The sequence below is a fragment of the Oncorhynchus nerka genome, linkage group LG2, assembly GCF_034236695.1.
Source record: "Oncorhynchus nerka isolate Pitt River linkage group LG2, Oner_Uvic_2.0, whole genome shotgun sequence".
In the NCBI taxonomy this organism is placed as follows: Eukaryota; Metazoa; Chordata; class Actinopteri; order Salmoniformes; family Salmonidae; genus Oncorhynchus; species Oncorhynchus nerka.
In genome coordinates this window covers 38,812,658-38,836,351 of record NC_088397.1, presented here as the reverse complement: position 1 = coordinate 38,836,351, position 23,694 = coordinate 38,812,658, and the positions used below count along the sequence as shown (strand labels likewise).

The 23,694-nt window shown below is 44.5% G+C and overlaps 1 protein-coding gene across 5 annotated transcripts in view; it reads left to right on the top strand.

The window, feature by feature from the left end:
* LOC115135026 (chromodomain-helicase-DNA-binding protein 6-like) overlaps positions 1 to 18,201 on the top strand; it is a 106,275-nt gene extending 88,074 nt beyond the window's left edge. For 2 of the 5 annotated variants that reach the window (XM_029669238.2, XM_029669221.2), the window contains exons 26-38: positions 154 to 283; positions 564 to 642; positions 746 to 800; positions 1,059 to 1,368; positions 1,802 to 2,010; positions 3,321 to 5,324; positions 7,038 to 7,189; positions 8,873 to 9,091; positions 9,234 to 9,782; positions 10,826 to 11,014; positions 11,283 to 11,426; positions 13,210 to 13,314; positions 13,513 to 18,201. In XM_029669238.2, the coding sequence (XP_029525098.2) occupies positions 154 to 283; positions 564 to 642; positions 746 to 800; positions 1,059 to 1,368; positions 1,802 to 2,010; positions 3,321 to 5,324; positions 7,038 to 7,189; positions 8,873 to 9,091; positions 9,234 to 9,782; positions 10,826 to 11,014; positions 11,283 to 11,426; positions 13,210 to 13,314; positions 13,513 to 14,568 (5,201 nt within the window). In that variant the 3' untranslated portion in view covers positions 14,569 to 18,201. Of the gene's footprint in view, positions 1 to 153; positions 284 to 563; positions 643 to 745; positions 801 to 1,058; positions 1,369 to 1,801; positions 2,011 to 3,320; positions 5,325 to 7,037; positions 7,190 to 8,872; positions 9,092 to 9,233; positions 9,783 to 10,825; positions 11,015 to 11,251; positions 11,427 to 11,529; positions 12,640 to 13,209; positions 13,315 to 13,512 lie in introns of those variants that run through there. The other 3 variants (XM_029669229.2, XM_065026267.1, XM_065026272.1) reach the window with 3 other exon arrangements.
* The last annotated feature ends 5,493 nt before the right edge of the window (positions 18,202 to 23,694 follow it).

The window sequence follows — 23,694 nt, the reverse complement described above, 5'->3', positions numbered from 1 at the left end:
CTCTGTAAATCTTGGATCAGGATTGGTAATTAATGGCCTACCATATATCAGTTATTGGTCATTGATTAATTGATCATACATTTTAGTCTAAAGCCACTCTTCCATCATCACCATCTGCGCTCGGTAACCCTGGCTCCTGGTGTGTGTCCTCAGGGTATGAGCGATACAATGCCATGCGGGCCGACTCAGAGCTATGCTTCTTGGAGCGGGTGGGCATGCCTGACGTCACGGCGCTCTCAGCCGAGCAGAGTGGAGGAGAGGTGGTGGCTGACCTCACTGACAGGCAAGAAACCACCCCCCGCCTTACCGTAGGGCACAAGTCTCATTTTAAAGGATTGACCCCAAAAAAACAGCATACAGTAATATCCACAGTACCAAATCTCAGGTGCTGTGTACAAATGTGAATGTCAACCAATGGCTTTAAGCCCCAAAATTGAATGTATCAGCAATACCTAGATCTAGTTCCCCTAAATATATTAATAAATCCTGAGTGGTCATGCTGAGTCTGGTGATGGAGAAAGTGATTTAAATTTGTGGTCTTTATCTTGATTGTTAATGTTTAGTGCTTGCAAAAGTGATGATGTGAAAGATGATCCTGAATGCAATCAGGAGGAGGGAGGAGTGGAAAAGGTTGATAATAAGGTATGGACTCTCGAGTGACTCGGCTAAATGAAAATTAAGTATTCAATTATTAAATATCTAAAAAGGGTGAGTTGTGATGTATCGTCTATTTTTTCTCCAAAAGGATGAAACCAGCTCCAGTAATGATGCAATGGACAAGCATGACAGTGTTGGTCAAGGTGAGTGTTCATCTACCTTTCAGCTTGCATTTTTGCATAAAACACCTTACAAACTGGAGAATCTGTGAGTGCATAAGATTATAGTGGTTTTGCCAACTCCAAGTTCCACCTAGTTCATTTTCTGCAAGTGTTCCTGTGGGTTATTCTACGAGGAAGGTAATGTAATTTTGTCAAAAATATATTTTTCACCTAATTGTAAGAATTTGTCATAAAAAGCATATTATTAACAAGCATAGATCTGATGCTGTTACTTTGCAGACACACTCTCAGTGGAGATGGTCCAGGAGACCTTTGGCCAGGAGGGCATGGAGCTAAAGGGTCGCCCTCTGTGGCCGGCCGGCCCTGCCCTTACGGCCAGGCTACGTCGCCTCATCACGGCCTACCAGCGCTTCATGCGGCGCGAGCCCCTGCGCCACGACTTCCTGCTACCTGAAGGGCTGGGGGCAGGCCTGGGGACGATGTCCTGGCAGCTGGGGGAGGAGATTAGGCGTTGCACGGTGGCCGCCGCCGAACCTGACCCTCTCTTCCTGGAGTGGCAGAGAAGGTGGGTGATGATGTCAGAGCAAAGGTGGGTGATGCCATTGATCCCCTACGTTATGTGCTGCTCGGTCCCGTTCCCTTTCGGTTCCGAGCTCCTTCCCCCCCTCTATGTTCACCGATATGTAAGGCATGGTTATATCAATACGAGGATGTCTCCTGCTAGCTCTCCAATAAGCTAGGTGGAACTATCACTATTTACCTTTCACAAAACATATCCTTCAAGAGGCTAGAGGAGGAATTGGACTGGTTCATTGTCTATGCCCGTAAAAGATGGTGCATGTCAAAGACCTAATGTAACATTATTTGGATTAAGATATTTGACTTCAAATGATTTACTGGAACCATACTGCTTTTGTGTATGATACCCACAACTGACTTGTGGCTTCCGTGTACTGCAGTCACATGTCAGTGCATGCCCCCCTGATCAAAGGTTAATGGTAGGCCTGTGTTTTTGTGAGCAGGTGGACACGGCGTGAGCAAGCAGATTTCTACCGCACCGTGTCGTCGTTCGGTGTGGTGTACGACCCGGAGAAGAAAGCATTCGACTGGAGTCCTTTCCGCTCCTTTGCCCGGTTGGAGAGGAAGACCGACGAGAGCCTGGAGAGATACTTCAGTAGCTTTGTGTCCATGTGCCGTACCGCCTGCAGATTGCCCCCCAGGAAGGACGAAGGTAACGACGCAACAGGAGGCAAAGCAAGAGAGCTTGCCCTTAAAGGTGCAATAAGAAGGGAATAACCGGAAATTAGGAATCCTCCAACCAGGATTTCTGGATAACCTCAGAATTTTTGGAAAGTTACCAGAATTTGTCACTCTAGGGAATGCCATAATGTACACTGAACAAAAATATAAATGCAACATGTAAAGTGCTGAGGAGTATTTCTGTTTGTAATAAATGTATTTTGTGGGAAAAACTCAATTCTGGTTGGCTGGGACTGGTTCCCCAGTGGGTGGGCCTGCCTCCCAAGTGTATGATCACATATATTATAAACAAATCATCTGAACTAAAAACTCCACACTTTGGAATTTCTGTGCGTCCTTGACCATCGCTAATCAATATCCAGAAACTACACACACTCTCTCTTTTGTGGCATCAATGTGAGGGTTTATGTTGTTGCAGTAGTCTAGTGGTGTGGGGATAATGACAAGTGTACCTGGTCTCAGTTGGGTTCGCACTGCACAAAAAATTAAGCAAACTGGAAATGGACTTTTTTAAAACTTTTATTTAACTAGGCAAGCCAGTTAATTAAGAACAAATATTTATTTTACAATGACTGCCTATCCTGGCCAAACCCAAACCGGAAGACGCAGGGCTAATTGTGCACCGCCCTATGGGACTCCCAATCACGGCCGGTAGTGATACAGCCTGGAATTGAACCAGGGTCTGTAGTGACCCCTCTAGCACTGAGATGCAATGCCTTAGACCACTGCACCACTCGGGCTGAAAGGGACCAATTTTCACGCTAATTGTTCGTCCCAAATCTAGCATGGAGTCATTGGATTTGTAGTGCTATGCTGACGTGTACTCCCTTCCGTGGCACGTGTTTCTTGGCAACCACCCTGCACTTGCCACTCTGACTAAAGCCAGTGAGAAACTTGCTTGCGTACTTTTGTTTTATGAAACTAAATAAATACTGCACTCTGAACCACAAAACGTATTTACTATATTCAAGATAGTGTAGTTAGACAAAGCAAGGAAAGTAATTACGTGATGTATTTTTATTGGGATTTGCAACGGTTGTTGGTTAGTAATGCGTCCTGCAACCTTCTAAAACGACTTACTCAGCCTTTAACAATCGTCTCTGCCAAAGGAATGTGTCTTAAAGGGATAGTTCACTATTTAGCTTATTTTAGCTGTGCTTTGAAAAGCATGGTGGTAGATTTGACATGATTAGTATTATTTATACTGTAGTAGTGACATTGCAATGGTGTGATTTTAATTATACTGTTTATACGAAAGTAAGCCGTCCATCTGTCTGTCAGGGCCTCTGGACCACAACCTGTTTGTGGAGCCCATCACAGAGGAGCGAGCAGCACGTACCCTCTACCGCATCGAGCTGCTGCGCAAGGTCAGGGAGCAGGTGCTGCGCCACCCACTGCTGGGCCCGCGGCTGCAGCTGTGTCGGCCCAGCCTCTACCTGCCTGTGTGGTGGGAGTGTGGCAAGCACGACCGCGACCTCCTGATTGGAGCGGCCCGCCACGGCCTCAGCCGCACTGACTACTACATCCTTAACGACCCGCAGCTATCTTTCCTGGAGGCCCACCGCAACTACGTCCAGAAGGAGAATCACCAGGGCTACCAACCCAGTGTGCACCACGCAGGCATGGCCCCCTCACCGCACCACCACCCCTGCTGCATCTATGAGACAGGCCTCTGCCAATGCCACTCTCCCCAGCCGCCGGAGTACGGTCACCAAGCCATCCCCTCTTCAATCCACTTCCATTCTCACCCGAACGTCCACGGTCACCCGCCAGAGATAGTGGGCACGGGCCCCGGTGGCAGCCTAGGTATGGTGTCTGGGCCAAGGGAGGGCTTCCTGGTTTGCCCCCCTCTGGATGAGTCATTGGAACTGGCATCACTGCAGCATGAGGGCCTGGCCTCAGATTCCCTCCATGGTAAGTCTACCAAGGAGGCCTTCAACGGGTTCCCCTTCAACTCAGCGCAGGGCGGCCAGAGCATGCTCAACTCGTATGGTGTGCAGGGGGAGCTGACCAGCGAGCAGTCAGCCGACATGGACCCGATCATCTCAGGCAAGCTGCGCAGCGACGTGCTGGTGGGCTCCTCGGAAGAGAATGGCCTTATGGCCCCCTTGCTGGAGCTGGAACAGGAGCTGCAGGTGCCCTGGGAGAGCACTGACCACACAGGCACAGCAGATGTCGTGGGCATGTTCAACGAGGCTGACCCCATCCTGGGGGCACCAGACCTTGATACAGAGTTCCTGGACACAGAGGAGCAGCCAGGAGACGGGGGAAGGGAGGACGGAGCAGGGGGAGTGCTTGACGACTGCCTAGGTATACCCTCATCCCGGAGCGACCCAGGGGAGCCGCTGCCCTCCAGTTTCATGCTGTTCAAGAACATTGACGTGAGCGAGGAGGAGCCTGCTGCAGAGCACACAAACCTCTCCGCCAGCCCCCTTCCTTCCTACACCACCCCTCCGCACCTGTCGCTGTCCCATATGACCTTGCACCCCCACCACCACAACCAGGGTGATGTCGAGCAGACAGAGGAGAAGTTGAGTGACTCTGACACTGTCGCCCACGTGCCCAGCCCCGACGAGAGGGAGGCAGAGAGGGATGTGTCCTTTGAGTTTGACAAAGAGGAGATGTCTGTGGACAGTCCTAGTCTGGTGGGGCTGGAGCAGGGCCTGGACACCTCATGTATACCATGCGAGGACACTCTCCAAGAGGAGCCCTGCTATGGGATGGGAATGGGCTCTCCAGTGGAGTCATGTCAGGTGGCTCTAGAGAGGCCAGGAGAAGAGACTTTAGAAAGGGACACACCCTTAGGGCTAGTGGAGGAGGGGCTTCTAGAGGGACAGGCTGAAGAACCCTTGGAGATATCGCCCATGGATTCCCAGGAGAAGGACCCAGTGGATGGTCCTCTGGAAGACTTCGGTAAAGACAAAGCACCAGAAGGACCATTCACAGGGCCGTTGGAGCAGTACGACGTAGATCCAGAAGCGGCCTTCGAGGGGCCTGCCGAAGCAGAGAGCACTTTAAGCGAACACACACTCCCCACTGTTGACGCTACATATACTCTGCCCCCATCCTCCTCAGTCCCCAGGCCCCAGCCTGAGCCACCACTGTCCCCACGTGTGGCTGGAGTGTCACAGATCAAACTTGAGTTCCCTCTGGACCCAGAGAGCTCTGAGAGCAAGTCAGACATACTGGAGCCTGACAGCACTGTCCTCACGCCCAAACTGGAGCAGACAGAGGTGCTGCTGGAGGTAAAGGACAAGATCAAGGAGGAGAGGCCCCAAACTCCAGGTAATGAAGGTAGTTTTACATGCATCCAAAATAGTGATATGAACTGGACAAAAATAAGGTAACCAAAAAAGTTGTCTGTACGTCTGTCTGTACGTCTGTCTGTATGTACGTACGCGCACAGTACCAATCAAAGGTTTGGACGCACCTTCTCATTCAAGGGTTTTTCTTTATTTAAAAAAAACTATTTTCTACATTGTAGAATAGTGTTGAAGACATCAAAACTATGAAATAACACCTATGGAATCATGTAGTAACCAAAAAAGTGTTAAACAAATCAAATGTATTTTAGATTCCTCAAAGTAGCTACCCTTCGCCTTGATGACAGCTTTGCACACTCTTGGCATTCTCTCAACCAGCTTCACTTGGAATGCTTTTCCAACAGTCTTGAAGGAGTTCCCACATATGCTGTGTACTTGTTGGCTGCTTTTCCTTCACTCTGTGGTCCAACTCATCCCAAACCATCTCAATTGGTTTGAGGTCGGGTGATTGTGGAGGCCAGGTCATCTGCTGCAGCAGTTCATCACTCTCCTTCTTGGTCAAATAGCCCTTACACAGCCCGGAGGTGTGTCGGGTCATTGTCCTGAAAACAAATGATAGACCCACTAAGCCCAAACCAGATGGGATGGCGTACCGCTGCAGAATGCTGTGGTAGCCATGCTGGTTAAGTGTGCCTTGAATTCTAAACAAATCACTGACATTCACCAGCAAAGCACCATCACACCTTCACGGTGGGAACCCCATGTGCGTCTCACAAAGACACAGCAGTTGGAACAAAAAATATCAAATTTGGACTCATCATACCAAAGGACAGATTTCCACTTGTCTAATGTCCTTTGCTCGTGTATCTTGGCCGCAAGTCTCTTCTTATTGTTGTTGTTTAGTAGCGATTTCTTTGCAGCAAATCGACCACGGAGGCCTAATTGGGCTGCAATCTGAGGTGCTGTTATTCTAATGAACATATCCTGTCCTGTGGCGGTCTTCCTGAGAGCCAGTTTCATCATAGCGCTTTTTGGTTTTTGGGACTGCACTTGAAGAAACTTTGAAAGTTCTTGAAATGTTTGCGCATTGACTGACCTTCATGTCTTAAAGTAATGACGGACTGTTTCTCTTTGGTTATTTGAGCTGTTCTTGCCAAAATATGGACTTAGTCTTTGTATACCTTCTGTATACCACCCCTACCTTGTCACAACACAAATGACGCTCAAACACATGAAGAAGGAAAGAAATTCCACAAATTAACTTTTAAGAAGACACACCTGTTAATTGAAATGCATTCCAGGTGACTACCTCATGAAGCTGGTTGAGAGAATGCCAAGAGTATTCATCAAGGCAAAGGGTGGCTGCTTTGAAGAATCTCAAATATATTTTTATTTGTTTAACTTTTTTGGTTACTACATGATTCCATATGTGTTATTTCATAGTTGATGTCTGCGATGTAGAAAATAGCAAAAATAAAGAGAACCCTTTGAATGAGTAGGTGTGTCCAGACTTTTGATGGGTACTGTATGTATATGGAAAAAACTCTAGGTAGCCTACAGACAGCTGTTAAGATGGACTCATATAACAGAAGAAAAATATGAAAAAAAATTGCTGTGGCTTTTGGTTTTAGCGGGCTTCAAACATGTAGCATTGAAAATGACCTTTCTACCACCTTCTCCAGATGCCCTGTAGTTGATCTTGTGTTGTGCACTGTGTCACTGTCTCTCTCCACAGTCTCTGTAGTGGACAGCTATGTGGAGGTGACACAGTTTGCCGTCCCCATGTCCATGTGTGAGATGCCTGACAGTCTGCAGGACGCGCGGGAGCCCACCATCGCCCAGCTGCTGCAGGAAAAAGCCCTCTACTCCTTCTCCGAGTGGCCAAAGGTATGGTACATGGCGAGTTGACATGCCAACTGCCTTGAAAAGTTTCCATTTCATGTTAGCCCAGAGGAATTGGTTGACACTATCTGATTAGGGTATAACAATTTCTCCCAAAATCAGATTTTCAAACTGATCCTTAGACATATTTCCATAACCTTATGTTTAATTAAGACCAAAAGCTGACACCCCTTCAAATTCGTAGATTTGGCTATTTCGGCCACACCGTTGCTGACAAGTGTATAAAATCGAGCACACAGCCATGCAATCTCCATTGACAAACATTGGCAGTAGAATGGCCTTACAGAAGAATGGCACAGTCATCGGAAGCCACCTTTCCAACGAGTCAGTTTGTCAAATGTCTTCCCTGCTAGAGCCACACAAGCTCACAGAACCGGGCCGCCGAGTGCTGCAGTGCGTAGCGTGTAAAAATGGTCTGTCCTGGGTTGCAACACTCACTACCGAGTTCCTAGCGGCCTCTGGAAGCAACATCAGCACAAGAACTGTTCGTCGGGTGCTTCATGAAATGGTTTTCCATGGCCGAGCGCAATTCCATGCGTCGGCTGGAGCAGTGGAAAGCATTCTCTGGAGTGATGTCTCTTACTTCACCATCTGGCAGTTTGATGGATGAATCTAGGTTTGTGGGATGCCTGGAGAACGCAACCTGCCCAAATGTATAGTGCCAACTGTAAAGTTTGGTGGATGAAGAATCATGGTCTGGGTGTCAAGCATAGGTGTAATAGGTGGCAGGGAAGTCAGGCGCAGGAGAGTCAAATGGAGTGTAAAATGGAGTCTTTTAATAAAGTCCACGGAGTATGCTCCATAACACTAAATGTACATAAACACACAAACATGGGCACGAGGACCCGACACGCACCTATACAACAAATCACACTACACTGACAATAAAACAATCTCTGACAAAGACATGAGGGGAAACAGAGGGTTAAATACACAACTGGTAATGAATGGGATTGAAAACAGGTGTGTGGGAAGACAAGACAAAACCAATGGAAAATGAAAAAAGGATCAATGATGGCTAGAAGACCGGTGACGTCGAACGCCGAGCACCGCCCGAACAAGGAGAGGCAACGACTTCGGCAGAAGTCGTGACACTGGGGCTGTTATTCATGGTTTGGGCTAGGCCCCTTCGTTCCAGTGAAGGGAAGTGTTAACGCTACAGCATGCAATGACATTCTAGACAATTCTGTGCATCCAGCTTTGTGGCAACAGTTTAGGGAAGGCACTTTCCTGTTTCAGCATGACAATGCCCCCGTGCCCAAACCAAGGTCCATACATAAATGGTTTGTCGAGATCGGTGTGGAATAACTTGACTGGCCTGTACAGAGCCCTGACCTCAACCCCATCGAACACCTTTGGGATGAATTCGAACGCCGACTGAGCCAGGCCTAATCGCCCAAAATCAGTTCCCGACCTAACTAATGCTTCCATTCAGCCACAAGAGCCTTCCCAGAGGAATGGAGGATGTTCTAGCAGCAAAGTGGGGACCACCTCCATGTTAATGCCCAGGGTTTTGGAATGAGACGTTCAACGAGCACGTGTCCACATACCTATTATAATGTAGTGTACATTTTCACGATATAGCCAATTTTGACTTTGCAGCTAAGCCATATACTGGGATCCAGGGGAATAATGCGTGGTACTTTTTTGTGCTCCTTTGCGTTGCAGGATCGGGTGATCATCAACCGCCTGGACAGCATCTGTCACGCCATCTTGAAGGGGAAGTGGCCCTCCTCCAGCCAGCAGTATGACTCCCCTAGCTCTCTGGCAAACACCTGTGTGCCTAACATTGTGCACCAGAGGGCTGGCTTCATTTCAGCCAGGGTACAGCCATCCCAGAGCCTTAACTTCAACATCCCAGCCCCTCCTGTAACCCGCCTTCCCAAGGTGACTAGCCCATGTTCATCTTCTGTCCCTTCATAACCATCGGTGTTGAAATCCTTCTTTTGTGACGTTTTTGTGGATATTCGCCAGTCTATTGTCGGTATTCATTAATATTTTTCCACTCTTCCATTTCCATCCTGTTCAGTACAAGTCAAGAGATGCCGGAGAATGCAGCCAGGGAGGCTGGAGGTTGACATCCTTGCCTCTCTTGCAGGAGAGGCTGGTGGCGCCGCCCTATTTGCCTGAACTAAAGCGGGGTAGGCGTGCGTTTGAATACAAGGCAGAGGTGCTCAGTAAGCAGTGCCACACAGGGGAGAATATGCCTGTAACCGTGTCGAACAGTGGTGGGGCGCTGCTGCTCAACGGCTGGCAGGAGGCGGCCATGGACCTCTCCAAGGCCGGGGATCTGGGCATTGGAGGCGACGCGGCAGCCACTGTAGACCACATGAGTCACCAGGTCCACCCCGTTGCCCGAAAACTGCCCGCCATGAGCGCCATGCAGGGTTCAGTGGGGAAGGACATGGCCGGGATCCTGCAGGCAGGTCTCATCCACCCCGTCACCGGCCAAATTGTCAATGGCAACCTGAGGTGTGACGACGCAATCATGCGCCGGAGGAGAGGCAGACGGAGAAACGTGGAGGCGGTTGACATCGGGTTTGTCAAGAGCAGAGGAATGCATGTGCAGGAAAAACAGGTTTGTCAAGTCAAAACTTATTTTGGTTTTGTGAACAGAAAAAGAGCCAGCTTAATGGTACTAGTTTTCTGCACCACCTGGTTTTGATGATAATTACTGTGGACTTGTCCCCCTACCAAGTTCAGGGGGAAGGACAATACAGTTGACTCTTGTGGTTTGGTGCTTGGAGGCAATTAATTTGCAATAAAGGTTGTACTATAGCGTATCACTAGTAGTGTTGTCACGATACCAGTTTTAGTATCACAAACTCAATACCGTCACAATACTTGATACCAAAACGATACCATGGCAGAAAAGGCGTATTAGCCATAGTCACAGAATGGCATTTAATCCAGACAGATAACCTCAGCGATTGCTCTGTTCAATCGTTGGGCATCTTTTGAGTTTCGAAGTTTCACTTCTGACACCAATGTAATGAAACAGGCAGGGAATCTGGCAAAGAACCCTCAACATTCTTGCCATTAGCCCTGCGGAAATCGACTGTGCTACAAAAGCACAGCTTATAAGTCAGGGTTGCTACAGTATCTTTGGACGTGAGTGTGAGATTGTTGTGAGTTCATTACGTTTTTGTTGTCAAGTTTTGAAATCAGCATATTTTGTGTTTTTATATTTTTTATATCCCATAGTATTAGGATTGTGAATGGTTGTCAGTTCAGCTGTGACTTGCATAGAAAGTTATTCTACAAAGCTGGAAGCTACCGGTATCTTTAGTTTCAAAATGTGTGTTAACTTCTGTGCAGCTTGAGTGGAGAGCTAACATGGTGCTGCCTAGACACTCTGCTCTAGCAATGAGTAAGTGGTGCAGGCATGAGGTACGGGACATCAGCTGCAATGATAGACAGACTTGGTCCTCTCAATCAGTACACGACGTGAGACACATTTGACAGAAGTACTGAAAGTAACAAGCAGTTTTTCATGTTCTAGTGTTGTTCTAGTATTGAGTTTCGTTATACTGTGCAACACTAATCACAAGCACTTCATACTAGTGTTGAGTTGGGAATCAAATACATCTATTTGTTTCCCTGTGTTTTTTTCCTCTACAGGGCAGGGTAGAAGTCACCAGCCATTCTGCAGTGTCGTCTACCTCCTCCCCACCTGAGCGCCCCCCGGGAACCTCTACCCCCACCCTGTCAGAGGTGGTGGCCATCGACAGAGAGGCTGCCAACAATGGCTTGATGGAATGGCTGCGACAGAATCCCAACTGTAGCATGGAGGTGCCCACTTTCGCACCGGTGAGTTGATCCTCCATGCACATTCATCTTATCCATTCTTCAAATTCCCTTTACTTTAGTGAAATCCCAGTTTGATGATTCCTGGATTCAAAAGGGAATAAGCAGGAGGAAACTGGGATTTCTGAAAAACTTGTGAACTTTGAGAACGTTTCTGTTACGAATGGTTCAACTCACCAGCTGGTTTTATAGTTTGGTTTTATAGTACGTTTTAAAGTAAGTGAATATCATTTGGAGTAGTGTGCTTTTCTTGCCAAATCTGGGGTTTCAGTCTCCTGGCTCAGCGATTCTGCACAGCTTTGTGGAGCGGCCCAAGCAGAGGCGGCATCGCTGTAAAGACCCCACCAAGTTGGATGTCAACTCCCTAACAGGGGAGGAGAGGGTGCCAGTGGTCCACAGGAGCACTGGCCGCAGGGTAACTATTTTAACTCAAACGCACACACCGAACACTGATGCACAAGCACACATAACATCACTGACATTAACCATGTTTCCATCCCACCATTTTTTTGATGCAGCACTCCATCACTTGGTCAAATAGCCCTTACACAGCCTGGAGGTGTGTAGGGACATTGTCCTGTTGAAAAACAAATGATAGTCCCACTAAGCGCAAACTAGATGAGATGGTGTATTGCTGCAGAATGCTGTGGTAGCCATGCTGGTTAACTGTGCCTTGAATTCTAAACTAATCACTGATGGTGTTACCAGCAAAGCACCCCCACATCATCACACCTCCTCCTCCATGCTTCACGGTGGGAACCACACATGAGGAGTTCACCTACTCTACGTCAGAAAGACACTGCGGTTGGAACCAAAAATCTCAAATTTGGACTCATCAGACCAAATGACATTTCCACCGATGTACATTGCTCGTGTTTCTTGGCCCAAGCAAGTCTCTTCTTATTATTGGTGTCTTTTAGTAGTGGTTTCTTTGCAGCAATTTGACCATGAATGCCAGTTGACAAATAAATGTTGTTCTTATCAATAATCTCACCTACTGTACGCTGTCTGTGAGTTGTTGGCTACACCATGCCCGAGTGGGTATTTGCTGTTTAACCCAATCATTTTTGTGACAAAAGCATCGACAGAGGTAAAAATGGGATGGAACTAACACTACAGATAGCAATACTGGGTGATTTGAAAAGCCATAGTCAATCAATTAATAATTATTTTAGTTAAAAAATATATTTTTATATTACAATCTGTAGAAGCAATGAGAATAGGAAGGTTCAATTATTTTGTGAAGCATCACAGCACAGTTGAAAAATATATGGCAAGTAGAAATCCGAAATGGATGATGTTGAGAGACAGATGGGAGGTGTTGAATGGAGCTGAAGGGTGGGACTAATAACAAGATAAACAATGTAAAGCATACGGGATCTGTAGAATATATATAGGTTCGGAACTTTTGTGAAATAGCATAGTTACAAATAGAAATCAAACTGGATGGACATCAGAAATAGAGGAAGGACTAAGAACAAACAAGAGAGAACTATTGTAAAGTAGACTGTGTCTGTAGAATGTGTATGGATTGAAGGTAGAAGCAGAAGTGTTTATTAGTTTACTTCAATTGGGGGATCGGCGGTAGGGTTTGCGGGGAATAATAATAAAGGTATATTCTTTTAAAAAGTATGTATGTCTATATAGGTATGTGTATATATATATATATATATATATATATATATATATATATATATATATATATATATATATATATATATATATATATATATATATATATGCATCCGTGTATATATATGCATCCGTGTATGGATATATATATTTACCCAAAAAATATGGGGGATTGGAAATGATGCAGACCATTACATTGGAAGCAACATTCTTTCTGCAATATATAAAAAATAAATAAAAAATTGGTAAATGAAAAGTTATTATACGACAAAGGGCTTTTTATTTGTACTTACAATTACAATATTCGCTTAATTATTTCGCCAAATGTTTAAAAGCCTAGCTACTGGCATTTCTTTGCCCGTGGTTAACAGGTGAATGAAGATGCTTCTCCCCACCCAACTGCTCCTTCACATTGATTGAATACACTTCTTTAAGACATAGCCTAACAAAATTTGCATTACATGTAATGTTTGCCTGAATTATACACAAATGCATAATTTATATTTATGCTATGTGTGTGTGTGTGTACAAGAACTCATTGAGGGCTGTATTCTTCTGTGCTGTAGCTTGGGGGTGCTATGGCTCCAGTAATCAAGGAGCTTTCACGATGGCTGGATGCAAATACTGAGTACTGCGTGGCACCTGACTGGGCAGATGTAGTGAAACACTCTGTGAGTAGCATGGCATTTTCACTCTCTCATATCCACATAAATGCCCCATCAAATAGTTTAATTAGAATTTTTCCATTTTTAATTAGACATTTACTCATCTTGAATAGTGCAGTTGTCAGAACCTACTGCCTCACAGATTACAGATGTCCTTCAAAACCATCCCTGCATTTTCCTTAAGCTAATGCCTTGTTTTTCCAGGGTTTTCTTCCTGAGGGCAAGTTCACCCGCATCCTCACTGAGCCCGTGTGCCGCGACCAGGGGCCCCGCCGCCGGGGCCGTCGTCCCCGCAGCGAGATGCCCAAGCCCCTCCTCTCCGAGTCTCCCATGGGCCCGCTCTGTATGAACGGCGGCCTGATCGGCAGCATGGACCTGGTCAGCCTCCAGAACCTCCGCAATGTCCAGGGCATCCCACTCACAGGCTTGATGGGATTCCCCCATGGCTTTGCTGTGTCCGCCGGTGAAGACGCAAAGAATGGTTTGAGCATGCTGCCTATGATGCTCCACGGCGTACATGGCGCCCCCCACATGTTCAGCGTTCAGGGGCTGATGGGTTTGCCGCCCACCTGCTCCGCTTCCACCTCCTCCTCCACGGCTGCAGTTACCACCACTGCGGTCTCCTCCTCAGCGGCCAGTAGCCCCTCTCGAGGCCCCGGCCAGGCATCTTCGAGCACAGGGGCCGAGGGCTCCGGCATTCAGTCTGGCACAGAGAGAAAGAGGGAGGAAAAGCAGCAAGGCGCGATGGGCAGCCACAGCATTGCGGCCATCACCACCACCACAGCGACCAGCAGTGGCAGCCACCAGGCCTTCAACCCTTTCCTCATTCCGGGGATGTCACATGGACTGCTGTACCCTCACATGTTCCTCCCGCACGGGGGCGTCATGGCGCTGCCAGGCATGCCGCCTGCAGACTCCTCCAGCAGCCCAAAGATGAAGAAGAAAAGAACAAGGGAGGAAGGGGTGGTGGTGGTGGTGGTGGAGGCAGGCAGCCACAGCCACTTACAGACGGACAGTGGGCCTCCGAAAAAACACAGTGATGGCCAGACTGGGGAGAGAACGGCTGACCAGGCTGGGCCAGAGGACAGGGAGCAGACGGAGGACAGCATTCAGGAGGAGGGCACAGGACACGACTCCCATGATCCTCCAGAGGTAAACCCCAAGAAGAGCGTTGAAGAGGAGAGAGGAACGATGGAGATTAGCTTGATGGAGGAGGAAAAACTGCCTGAGGAGGAGAGCGTGTCAAGGGGGGCAGAGTAGACTTCACAAAATACTTCTTCTCCAACCGCTTTCTTACTGTGCAACAGTTTTAAGTTTGTGATGTGTAAGTACCTTCATTTGTATGTAAATACTTTTATTATCCACTTATTTTTTATGGATCTGCCCTGTAGCAAATTTGTGATTATCTTATACTATATATGCCCACACATGCTCCATTCAAGAACTTCATGAAAGAGATGCAAACACACACTTGCGAAGGGAGGAATTACTCAATGTTGTTACATGGTTATAACAATTCAAGCATCCTTGACGGTCTGCTACATCATTTAGAAGCCTGGTATGTCCTGGTTGCAAAAAGGTAAAGCCGGGAGCCTGTTTGACTGAGGAGGATAAAGATTGTGGGTTGTGTTCATTAGGGCATGCAATGGAGAACATTGTCAAACGGTTTCAATGGTAAATGAAAATGTGTTTCTTATCAAGTAGTCCCACCCTTTTTCAGTCCGTTTTTTTATCCATTTGGTGCCTAATGATCACAACCAAGAACGATGTAGCCGTTTAGTGATTACTGTCCCCTCAGTTTCCTTGATGGTGTTAATTAAGGAATGTGAATATCCCATTAAAGTTGTTTAATGTCCCGAAAGCCTAAAACTAATAGCAATTTTATTTGAAGGTCCTTTAAAATGTGTTGAATATAGTACTTGTTATATCAATTCATGCAAGGTAACTTGCAGTCCCAAGTTTGATTAGTAGCATAACTGCTGCTAAGAAGTTCTGAATAGGACAGCTTTTGTCCATCCCTATTTTGTTTGTCTTGTTACTGCTATGTAAAACATTTTTAAAGGGAAAATAGACAAACAACACTGCGTATAACAGATTTAGAGAAACAATGATGCTAGTATAACCAATCGAGAGAACACATATTCAGTACGACAGCCACTCAAAAAAAAAAAAGGCAACGACTAATCCTGAGTTTTGATAATGCTTTAAAATATATAATCTCACAAAGTCACTTTGGGATGTGATCATCTGTGTCAGTGTGGGAGAAGTGAAGAGGTACCATAGACAGTCTGTCACAGAGGGCTCTGTTGAGAGCGCCAGTGCCTCACTGGTGAGGGACAAGCACACAGAGGGTACTTCATTAAGAGAAAGGGGTGGTGGGGGATGTGCAAAATATAAATATAATATGTCCATTCCCATCCGCCTTTCCAGTGTTAGGGAAAAGTTAGTTGTTTGATCACAGATACTGTATGTAAAGCAGTGGCAGAGTGCCTCGTTGTTTTAAAGGCTTCGTGGTCTCCTTTTCTTCCCTTATAAGCATTTAAAACTCCTGTAGAGTAGGTCATACTCAGAATGTAAAAAAAAAGGTCAATCTATTTAGCTATATGTTGCTGTTCCTTTTGTTTACATGCACACCACATGTTTAGTTTTCTCCATTATGTCCCTTGACATTGGGGGGAAATGGCAAAATCAGTACCAGTGTTTATTGTATTTAACATAATGTACTACACTAAATGGATGCAAAAGCTGATTTTATTCTCCATTTTACAACAGGGTCTGTTTTTTGGGGTATATGTTTTAGACTTGGCTTCTAAGTGTAACAACTTGACTTCTCTTTTTGTTTGTGAAAAAAAAAATCATATTAGAAAAGTGTCCTTTTGGTGAATGTTTACCTGTATTCTGTCTATTAAGCTTTTATTTGTGTATGTGTACAAGCATGCGCACACTTGCACAACCTGTCCCATGGGTGACGTTTTGTTCTAGAGCTGTATTTCTATCTCTTGCTCTAGCGTCATCTTTCTTTGTTGGAAGACATGTTATTGTTGCCTTGTCACAACTTGTGACTATAACATTCATTTGTTTTGCCAAACTTTCACCAAATATGACATTTTTCTTTAAACTTAGTTGATTATATTAAAAGTAAAATGCCTTATTTAGCTAGTGTTATATATAGATATATATATATTTATAGATATATATATACATATATATTTATATAGATATATAGATGTTTTGTTACATCTCCATATTGGAAGTTATATATCAAAATAATTTTGTTTAGTTTGTTTTAAATGCCCCTTCAGTTGTATGCGTACATACTTTGGTAATGTGCAAAACCAGCATTTGGACATTTGCTGGTATCAGTCACTGCAGTGATTGAAAGATTTTCTTCAAAGTTATCTTTATGGTCCAATTCACTTACTCCATGAAGTGACTCAAACAATCTTCCAAAGCACAATGGAGAACAATGAATTATTACTGTTTTCTCATCAGTGCCTCTGAGATTTGGTTTGATTTACATAATTTATTACATCTAGGCTGAAGTACTAGTGCAGAAACATCCCTGAACCTATTCCAATCATATCTAATGTAATCAATGTGAAGGGTGCCATGCAATTCCTGATTGGTCATGTCTGAGGGTCCCCTTGTTTCACTCAAACAACAAGCTTTTCACATGCTTATATTCACTTAACAGGCTTTCAGTTTTCGTACACACATCAATGGTGCATGGTATGTATACAACTGAAGTGGATGTGATGTTAAAACCAACGCTCATCCAATTGTAGACCTATTCTGCATGTTGGATCCAATATTCCACTACCATTGGCTGAGTAATATAAAGTAGATTATTAGATCTCAAGACACCAGCCCACACCAATTTTCTATTACTTTGCTTGTATGTGAAAACTTGAAAAACAACTAATTGGTGCAGTATGTGACTACAGTTGAAGGTCAATTAATATTTATTCAGTCTTCATTTCATGAAATCATTTTACTGTGTTTTCTTTTCATTTAGTCTTTGGTAATTTATGGAACGGTCAGATTGATTTCAAGTCATGTATCTCATATGTATTTATTGTACAAGTCTTGTCTAAGCATTTTCATGTTTATGCCTGGTGTGTAACGTTAAAGGGTTCAGAGGGACGACAGTCACGCTTCTAAGGCTTGCTGGCCCTTTTCACATTTTAGAATGTTTGTTGTATCTTTTTTTGCCATCACCTGTGGCAAGAATAGTTTAAAATACATAAATGTTATAACTTTTCCTGAAAAGGTATAACGCACTTAACATGTGCCATAGATTGTGGGTCATTGGGATGGGGTCAATTGTTTCTTTGAACTTTGGACTGAATTGTACTATAACCTATTTCTGCAGTCAGGTCAGACACTAGGCGCCAGGCCCTATTCATCAATTCTGTTATGTATTTGCATGTCAGAGGAAAGATGCAGGCTCTGGCTTTCCAATGCCATGCTATGTGTGTTGTGATTGCATGCCTGGACATGCTGGTTATATAGGCCCTGAAAATTACCACAATCCAAGTTGCAGAGATGGCAGACCACTCTGTGTGTGTCTGCATGCATGCTTCAAGTTTCTGTTCAACAGCTGCTTGCATAAGGACCATTGACAGATTAGGACCTTCGTTTTCAGCTCATACAGTCAAAGCCAGTGTTCACTAAATGGGTTTACTGTAAAGCTACATTGAACAAAGTGCACCGTGGGTGGGAACATCATGCTTCAAAAGAAAAGTACTGGCTGATGTAAGCCACATTAACAGAGTTGTGGATAAAAAAATAATTGTTGAACTAGCTCCAATATTCCCTTGTGGACCAATCACATAACTCAGAACATGGTATGTGATCTTTTATTGTACAATAAAAGATTACTTTCAACTTTCATCAAGTGAAGGGGTATTCATTTCTCAACATACTGCTAGCAGCAGCTAGTTTAAGCGAGAAGCTCGGGAGTAGGCATCGCCCATATGATCAACCATCTGCTAGCTACTAGTTAAACCAGAGAGGAAAAGGCGATGCAAGAGGTTTTACTCAGTCCAAAATCTGTCCACGAAAATAAGCTGACGTGAAGAATTTTTCTATGGAGGTCGGTGTTGAATTTGGTCATAAAAAAATGTAATGGCTTATTTTATCAAATGGAAGTTTCATAATGGTTAGGTTACGAATGCACTGCATTTAATTGAAAACAATCACAGTAAACTACTTAATTTACCCTTTGCTAATCTCCGCTCCTGAACAGTGATTGTCCAATCAAAGCTCAGCAACCGTAACCCAACACTCGGACACTTCACAAAAAATTCTCACAGACGACAGGCAGAGATACTTTTCCTTTGTCTGCTACAAGTGAACAGGAAATGGTAAAACAGTGTTCCGAGGACACGTAACTGACAGTCTGTACCTGGAGAAATTAGCAAACCTGTTCCCGAGCTATGGATCGCGGCAATATGTGAGTCACAGGAGAATTTCCAAAATCCTCAAAATAAATGTATACAAAAATATATAATATTGGCTTTATCTCAATCGTTATGTGGTTAACCTTAAAAATCGAAATGATAGTTATTCAAATCTGAAAGATGAATTTCAACCAGACATTCCCTTAGATCAGGGGAAAAGGAGTCACTTGACCATTGCACTGGAATCATTCCCACGGTGAATGGCTAGGCCCACTACGCTATGAAACCACACTATAGCAGAGATCGATATTACCAGCTGTAATTGATATGGTGAAAACAGTGTGTGGGGAGGCAGAGGCACAGAAACTCACATCATCAATAACTTTTGTCAGATAACTGTTAAAATAATTTATGCTATTGCTAGCAATCAAAAGGAAACTGACTGAAGAACTTAAACTTCCTAGCTTATGCTCTCCACATGGACCTTAGCTGTGAGGGCCGAGATGCCCGTGCATTGACCCTTTGTTTGCTACACAGTGCATTCGGAAAGTATTCAGACCCCTTCCCTTTATACACATGCTGATACATTACAGCCTTATTCTCAAATTGATTAAATAAAAAACACAACACTCCATAATGACGAGACGAAAACTGAAAAGAAAAACATACCTTATTTACATACAGTACCAGTCAAAAGTTTGGACACATACAGTTGAAGTCAGAAGTTAACATACACTTAGGTTGGAGTCATCAAAACTCGTTTTTCAACCACTCCACACATTTCTAGTTAACAAACTATAGTCGGTTAGGACATCTACTTTGTGCATGACACAAGTAATATTTCCAACAATTGTTTACAGACAGATTATTTCACTTATCATTCACTGTATCACAATTCCAGTCGGTCAGAAGTTTACATACACTAAATTGACTGTGCCTTTAAACAGCTTGCAAAATTCCAGAAGATTATGTCATTGGCTTTAGAAGCTTCTGATAGGCTAATTGACATAATTTGAGTCAATTGGAGGTTTACCTGTGGATGTAATTCAAGGCATACCTTCAAACTCAGTTCCTCTTTGCTTGACATCATGGGAAATCAAAATAAATCAGCCAAGACATCTGGTTCATGCTTGGGAGGAATTTCCAAACGCCTGAAGGTTCATCTGTACAAACAATAGTACGTAAGTATAAACACCATGGGACCACGCAGCCGTCATATCGCTCAGGAAGGAGACGCGTTCTGTCTCCTAGAGATGAACGTACTTTGGTGCGAAAAGTGCAAATCTATCCCAGAACAGCATCAAAGGACCTTGTGAAGATGTTGGAGGAAACGGTACAAAAAGATCTATATCGACAGTAAAACGAGTCCTATATCGACATAACCTGAAAGGCCGCTCAACAAGGAAGAAGCCACTGCTCCAAAACCGCCATAAAAAGCCAGACTGGTTTGCAACTGCACATGGGGACAAATATCGTACTTTTTGGAGAAATGTCCTCTGGTCTGATGAAACAGAAATAGAACTGTTTGGCCATAATGACCATCGTTATGTTTGGAGGATAAAGGGGGATGCTTGCAAGCCGAAGAACACCATCCCAACCGTGAAGCTTGGGGATGCTTTGCTGCAGGAGGGACTGGTGCACTTCACAAACTAGATGGCATCATGAGGATGGAAAATTATGTGGATATATTGAAGTGACATCTCAAGACATCAATCAGGAAGTGAAAGCTTGGTCGCAAATGGGTCTTCCAAATGGACAATGACCCCAAGCATATGTCATGATGTTGGCCTGTGGGCAAGGTTTATGACCCCCCCCATAAATACCTTTCTCCCTTTCCTCTCTTGACTCTACTGAAGGCCTCTTGAAAAGCCTTTGTTAAACATAGCGAGCTGGGGAACATCAAAAGGTGGGGAGAAAGGAACCATATTTCGGTAATCCAACCAGTTGAAAATATGTGTTGGTACTTAATGAATATGATGTCAGTTCGGTTGTCATCTGAGACATTCTTATTAATGATACGATGACAAACTGTATCCTGGAAAGTCTACACATTATAGTTATCAGATTCACATGGAATTGTTGTGCAATATAAATGTATAAATATGAAACTATTTGTGAAAAGATTAAATGTAATTTTAGCTTCCAAATGAAATAATTGGGTTTTCATAAGGTTAAAGCTCTGCTCAATCAGTGGCCCGCCCCTGTGAAGAGACATTGGTTATAAACTATGAAACACACCCTTCTTTCCCTCCACTATATAAGCCCTTTACAAAAATATAACTTTTTGTTCCGGGTACATTAGAGCGACGGTCCAATGTCAGAAGGATTCAGATAATAACCTGTTCTGAGGACGACGGTCCCACCTTAAAAGTACTAACATGTCAACTACAGAGGTAAGCCAACCCCAGCGTGAACTTTGGTTGCGAATGGTATGAACTTTGAACTCTTATTCACTACAGAAGTGATACCTCCTAGCTGTTGAGTTAGCAACGGCTGCTCTAAACGTAGGCTAGGAAAGGACGGACGACGGGTCCAGTCTAACACACAACGACGATACTGCAACGTATTCAGTTTACTACCAGAGACATTCTTCCGAGGACAGGAAGATCTCTGTTTGGCAGCACGACCAGCATCTACGACCAACCTACCGAAGCGTAAATATTGCATTTTCCTTTTCCAAATGGGCTGTAATTTAGAATGCATAAGATACTATATTTACGATAGCATAGCTTCTCCCTTTGTTCCTCAGTCTTCCCGCTCTTTCACTCAAACGCAACCCCCTTTCCTTTGTGTAACCAGCCGTCATGTCGGCTCCGTCCACCAGGAACGTTTTCTGTATGACATAATTTGCATTCTGTGTATATGTAATTCTGTGTGATTATTTAGGTATTTAGTAAATAAATAATTAAACCAAAGTTTGTATTGCTGATTCAACTTGTTAGCCAAGGTTCATGAAGATAACCAAGAATTTACAACTTTCAGGTGAGACTGAAATAAGGTGATGATTAATATTGACTGATATTGATGTAAGATATTACTAGGTCTTTAAGAGTTTATTCGGAAGATAACAGCTCTATAAATATTATTTTGTGGTGCCCCGACTTCTTAGTTAATTACAGTTACATGATTAGCTTAATCAGGTAATATTAATTACAGAGAAATGACATGCTATTCTATAAAATCATATCACTTAATCCGGCATAGCCAAAGACACAACACATATTTCCAAAGTTGTGGCAAAATGGCCCAAGGACAACAAAGTCAAGGTATTGGAGTGGCCATCACAAAGCCCTGACCTCAATCCTATAGAAAATTTGTGAGCAGAACTGAAAAAGCGTGTGCGAGCAAGGAGGCTCTGTCAGTAGGAAAGGGCCAAAATTCACCCAACTTATTTTTGGAAGCTTGTGGAAGGCTTCCCAACACGTTTGACCCATGTTAAACAATTTAGGCAATGCTACCAAATACTAATTGAGTGTATGTAAACTTCTGACGCACTGGGAATATGATGAAAGAAATAGTGTTAAAGAAACAAATATAGTTTAGATTTTTCAAAGTAGCCACCCTTTGCCTTGATGACAGCTTTACACACTTGGTATTCTCTCTACCAGCTTCATAAGGTAGTCACCTGGAATGCATTTCAATTAAGTGTGCCTTGTTAGTTTGGAATTTCCTTCCTTCCTTAATGCATTTGAGCCAATCAGTTGTGGTGTGACAAGGTAGGGGTGGTATATTTTATTTAACGAGGGAAGTCAGTTAAAGGTTGAGACCGAGTTTGCGTCTCTTACATGGGTAGGCAGACCATTCCATAAAAAATGACCTCCCATGGAGGTCTGGATTTGGAGTCACACTCAAAATTAATGTGGAAAACCACACTACAGGCGGATCCAACTTTGATGTAATATCCTTAATTAAAACTAGTCAAAATGAGGCTCAGTAGTGTGTGTGGCCTCCACGTGCCTGTATGACCTCCCTACAACGCCTGGGCATGCTCCTGATGAGGTGGCGGATGGTTTCCTGAGGGATCTCTTCCCAGACCTGGACTAAAGCATCCGCCAACTCCTGGAGAGTCTGTGGTGCAATGTGGCGTTGGTGGATGGAGCGAGACATGATGTCCCAGATGTGCTCAATTGGATACAGGTCTGGGGAACGGGCGGGCCAGTCCATAGCATCAATGCCTTCCTCTTGCAGGAACTGCTGACACACTCCAGCCACATGAGGTCTAGCATTTGTCTTGCATTAGGAGGAACCAGGGGCCAACCGCACCAGCATATGGTCTCACAAGGGGTCTGAGGATCTCATCTCGGTACCTAATGGCAGTCAGGCTACCTCTGGCGAGCACATGGAGTGCTGTGCGGCCCCCCAAAGAAATGCCACCCCACACCATGACTGACCCACCGCCAAACCGGTCATGCTGGAGGATGTTGCAGGCAGCAGAACGTTCTCCACGGCGTCTCCACACTCTTTCACGTCTGTCACGTGCTCAGTGTGAACCTGCTTTCAAACGTAAGCCCAACCCCCACCTGTGGACGTCGGACCCTCATGGAGTCTGTTTCTGACCGTTTGAGCAGACACATGCACATTTGTGGCCTGCTGGAGGTCATTTTGCAGGGCTCTGGCAGTGCTCCTCCTTGCACAAAGGTGGAGGTAGCGGTCCTGCTGCTGGGTTAAACACAAATGCTTTGTTTGTAAATGATGTCTGTGCTGTAGTGAGTGTTGGAGTGTCCCACCTGGCTATCCGTCAATCATTTAAAAAATATATACTTTTAGACTTTAACCTCTTCAGTCGACCCTCTACTTTTTTGAACATTCTGTTAAAAATCGCGCAACATTTCAGCGCCCTGCTACTCATGCCAGGAATATAGTATATCCATTTGCTTAGTCTGTGTGGATAGAAAACACTCAGACGTTTAAAAAACTGGTTAACCTGTTGCTTCTACTCGGGACGCTTGCGTCCCAACTAGAGCTCTGGAAATGCAAATGCGCT